We start from the raw sequence: 3,457 nt of genomic DNA, 5'->3' as shown, positions 1-3,457 counted from the left end.
GTGTGAGTCCGAGTTCCACACATTCAGGTGAGGGTTCGAAGAAACCCAGCGTGTGGTTTAAGGTTTGACCCCATCACATGTTGAGCCGAATAGCGACCCCTTTGGTGTAAGCTGGTACCACCATTTCCTGTTCGTTGACTAAGATGCAGACTTCTGGAATGGTCTGCCCTGACATGAGGTTGCCATGATTGATGGAAACGTGTGGCTGCAAAGTCAATGGGGCCCATACAACTTCATTAAAAATGTTCACATGAGCCTTGAGGTGAATCAAGAGGTCTGCTCCAATGTAAACATCGTGGGGCAGGTCCGGAAGGACCAGGAAATAATGAGTCAGGCATCGGTAATTTCATTTCACGTGCAAAGCGCAGATTCCTCTGGCAGACACCATAGAGGATGGGTGTGAGTTCAAAGGGAAACGTGTGCGCTTGCTGGTATAAGGGAGGTCAGGTGTCTTCTCAATGATTGCATTGTATAGTGAGAGACTAATGGCTGAGTTGTCTGCCCATATGGCCAGAATACTGTCCGCTGTGGTTATATCATGCAGCTGCAGTTCGGTCTTGACCTTGGGGCAGTAGGTATCAGAGTCTTTGGTGGCCTTGAAGGTGCAGAGGATTGAACTTGAGCCTTGGTTCGTTGTTGAGGCTGGGTACCCATGGCTGGCTGCTGGGGTTCCCGTGACCTTTGTGACCTGACAGTCTGGCTCTGTGGGAATTCCCGTGACCTGACAGTCTGGCACTGTGGGAGTTCCCGTGACCTCTGTGACCTGACAGTCTGGCACCGGCGACCTGTGTGGCTGGAGGGGAAGAGGTTCTCGCACTTGAGCCCAGACTTTGAGCTGTTTGAAGTCTAGTAAAGGCTCAAAGCGATCTAGCAGGTCTTTCCCGATGAGAAATGAATAATTGTTCATTGGTGAGACATAAATAGGATGTACTAGACTCATAGGACCGATCGTCAGGTGGATGGGAGCTACATTTCTGAGCTGGATGTCATTTTGGCTGTATGACTGCACATTCAGCTCGCAAGTGTGAAAATTAAGAGTTCGATTCTGTCTCTGAGCTTCAAATTTGAGCTTATCAAATAGTTGAGCCGAAATCAACGTGAGGTCTGAGCCTGTGTCCACAAGGGCTTCGAGTCTCATTTCCTTTTCTAAAGTGATGGTTAGGTAGAGTTTCCGAGCCACTCCCTTCTCGATCAGGTTCCCCAGGAGTTTTGGTGTTGGGGCTTGTGTGTTGATCGATAAGCAGGTAGGGTATGTTTTGTGTGTTGCCTTGTGGGTACAGATGACCAAAACAGCACTTTCTGGTACGTCAGTGTGTGGGATGATGCTTTCTTGGTCAGGAGTTGCAGGCGTAAGCTGGACTGAGTGGGTGTTGCTATTGTTTGATGATGCAACAGCTAGTTCAATAGTTAGTGGTTGAAAAACAGTGTTCTGTGTGCTTGGATCAGTTGCGGAGACGTGGGGAGTGGTGTTGGTTCCAGGCATAAGGTTTAGTCATGCGGTGTCTGGTTTATCCTTCTTGTCTTCCTTGTGAGGTTTCTTTTGAAGGAACTCTCTCAGTATACTCAGAAGTTCTGCAGCTTCGGACGTGGCTGCACTTTTCTTGTTAGATGTGGGTTCAGCCTTGAGTTTCCAAGCATCACGTCGAGAGTGTTCCCCCTCCCGGCTCCCTGGGCTTGGTGTTCTGGAGGCTGGAGGTCGGCTATTTCTGGGTTGCCGGCCAGCTTCCCAGGTGGCCCCCCCTTTTGGTTGTGGGAGGGGCGAGGCGGGTCCCAGGATACTCCAGAGCGGTCGTTCTGGTGCCTTGGACTGGCACCACCACCGCGACCGCGCTGCCCTCTGCTGGCTTGGAACGGTCTTGACTCTCGGTTACTGGGTCTATAACTGTGGTGCTGTTGGGCGCCCTCTAGGGTCAACTTTGAAGAGGACTTAGAGACAGGGCAAATAGTTGGGTGTTTTACAGTCTTTTCTGACACAGTCTTTTGTTTGGTGTAAGCCTTATGTGCGAAATCACGTAACTGTTGCTTTGACATGCTACGCGGGCACGCTAACACTCCCAAATGGTGGCTGACAGTAGGATGGAGGTTTCGCAGTTGCTGGTAGTCTGTTTTGACAGTCTCTGGTTGACGGTCTAAGAAACTGCGTACCTCACGACTGGATGTAATTCTGAGCAGGTACAGCTTGTCCCAAGTGGTTACGTTGGTGACAGTTTGTAAGTGAAAGTCTATATCTTGTAAGTAAGCGTGAATGTCGTGGCCTCCTGCAGGATCTGGGTTGAACGTAGGGATGTTTCTAGCCAGCTTGTCCAGTTCTTTGGGAGTTATGTGTCCATGGCCGGTGACCCGGACTTTCTGGAAGGGTTTTCCCTCCCCCACTGCTGACAGGGGTTCGTGCAGGCTGGCTGGTGACATTTTGAAAAGCAGGCTTTCACCCCCTTTTTCAGCTCAAAGTTCTTGGCTGGAAGGCTGGGGTTCACTGGCCAGGGGAAACTCTGTGGAGAGTGTTTCCTCTTTCTGGTCACTTTGCAGTCTATAAGAATGTTTGGTTACACTTTATTTTGATAGTCCACTTCAGACATTCTACTGACTATAAGTAACTTTGTAACTACATGCCAACTACATATCAACTAAATCTCAGAAATTTGCAACTACATTTCTACTATCTCTCAGAGTAGACTGTTAGGGTAGGTTTAGGGTTAGTGTTAGGGGTAGGTTTAGGCTTAGTATAAGTTGACAAGAAGTTGACAAAGAAAGTGTTAGAAGATATTAAGAAGACAGTCTACTAATACTCTACTAACTGCTAGTTGGCATGTAGTTGCAAGTTACTTACTGCTAGTAGAATGTCTAAAGTGGACTATCAAAATAAAGTGTTACCGAATGTTTCAGTTCTCTGTGAACCATGTTAAGTTCATCTTTTAGAAAGTCTTTACGCTGCTTAAGGTCATGGATTTTAGCTTGGGCCATTTTCAGGTGATTTTCATAGGCCTTAGCTTTAGCATCTCTTTCTTTCAGTTCGATTTCAGCCCTCTCAAGGAGGGCTTCACCTTGTCAGAGCTTTGCCTCGAGTCCCTCTCGGGCTTCTCTCTCCAAATGTTCTCTTTTGTCTGTGTCCAGATGAAGATTCTCCAGGGCATTTTGAAGTCTTTCCACTTCTTACTGTAGCTTTGGATCTGTGGCGTTCTCTTTCACTTGCTGGTCTTGGGTCTCGAGAAGTAACTTATCTAGACGACTCTGGGTGTGGGCCTGATGCTTCAGGGCTTCCTCCGCTTGAAGTCTTAGAGCCGTGGGTTCCTGCTCCAGCTCGTGGTTGCTCTTTTTGCTGATCCGTGCCTGGGCGATGAGGAGGGGAGCTAAGGTCCCTGTGATCCTGGCGAGTTCTTTGTGCGTGTAACTCTGTGTCGGATCGTTTGCCATCAGCTGGTCCATCTCAGTGTCCAGTTGTCTCTGGCTCAAGTGCTGC

General features: G+C 48.6%; 1 protein-coding gene across 3 annotated transcripts; it reads right to left on the bottom strand.

Moving 5' to 3' along the window:
* Window positions 1-285: 285 nt before the first annotated feature.
* On the bottom strand, window positions 286-1,735 carry LOC132123322 (uncharacterized). Of its 3 annotated transcripts, none has more exons than XM_059533873.1 (2): window positions 722-1,735; window positions 286-688 (listed from the first exon to the last, which is right to left on the bottom strand). In XM_059533873.1, exons 1-2 carry the CDS (start codon window positions 1,481-1,483, stop codon window positions 347-349), a joined length of 1,104 nt encoding a protein of 367 aa, XP_059389856.1. In that variant the 5' UTR covers window positions 1,484-1,735; the 3' UTR covers window positions 286-346. The 3 variants fall into 3 exon arrangements, with proteins under 3 accessions (XP_059389856.1, XP_059389855.1, XP_059389857.1); XM_059533872.1 differs by having other exon boundaries at window positions 286-721; window positions 755-1,735; XM_059533874.1 differs by having other exon boundaries at window positions 286-679; window positions 755-1,735.
* Window positions 1,736-3,457: the final 1,722 nt, after the last annotated feature.

Source organism: Carassius carassius, chromosome 41 (assembly GCF_963082965.1).
Source record: "Carassius carassius chromosome 41, fCarCar2.1, whole genome shotgun sequence".
NCBI lineage: Eukaryota > Metazoa > Chordata > Actinopteri > Cypriniformes > Cyprinidae > Carassius > Carassius carassius.
The sequence above is the reverse complement of the archived record's forward strand: the minus strand, read 5'-3'. Positions and strand labels throughout refer to the sequence as shown.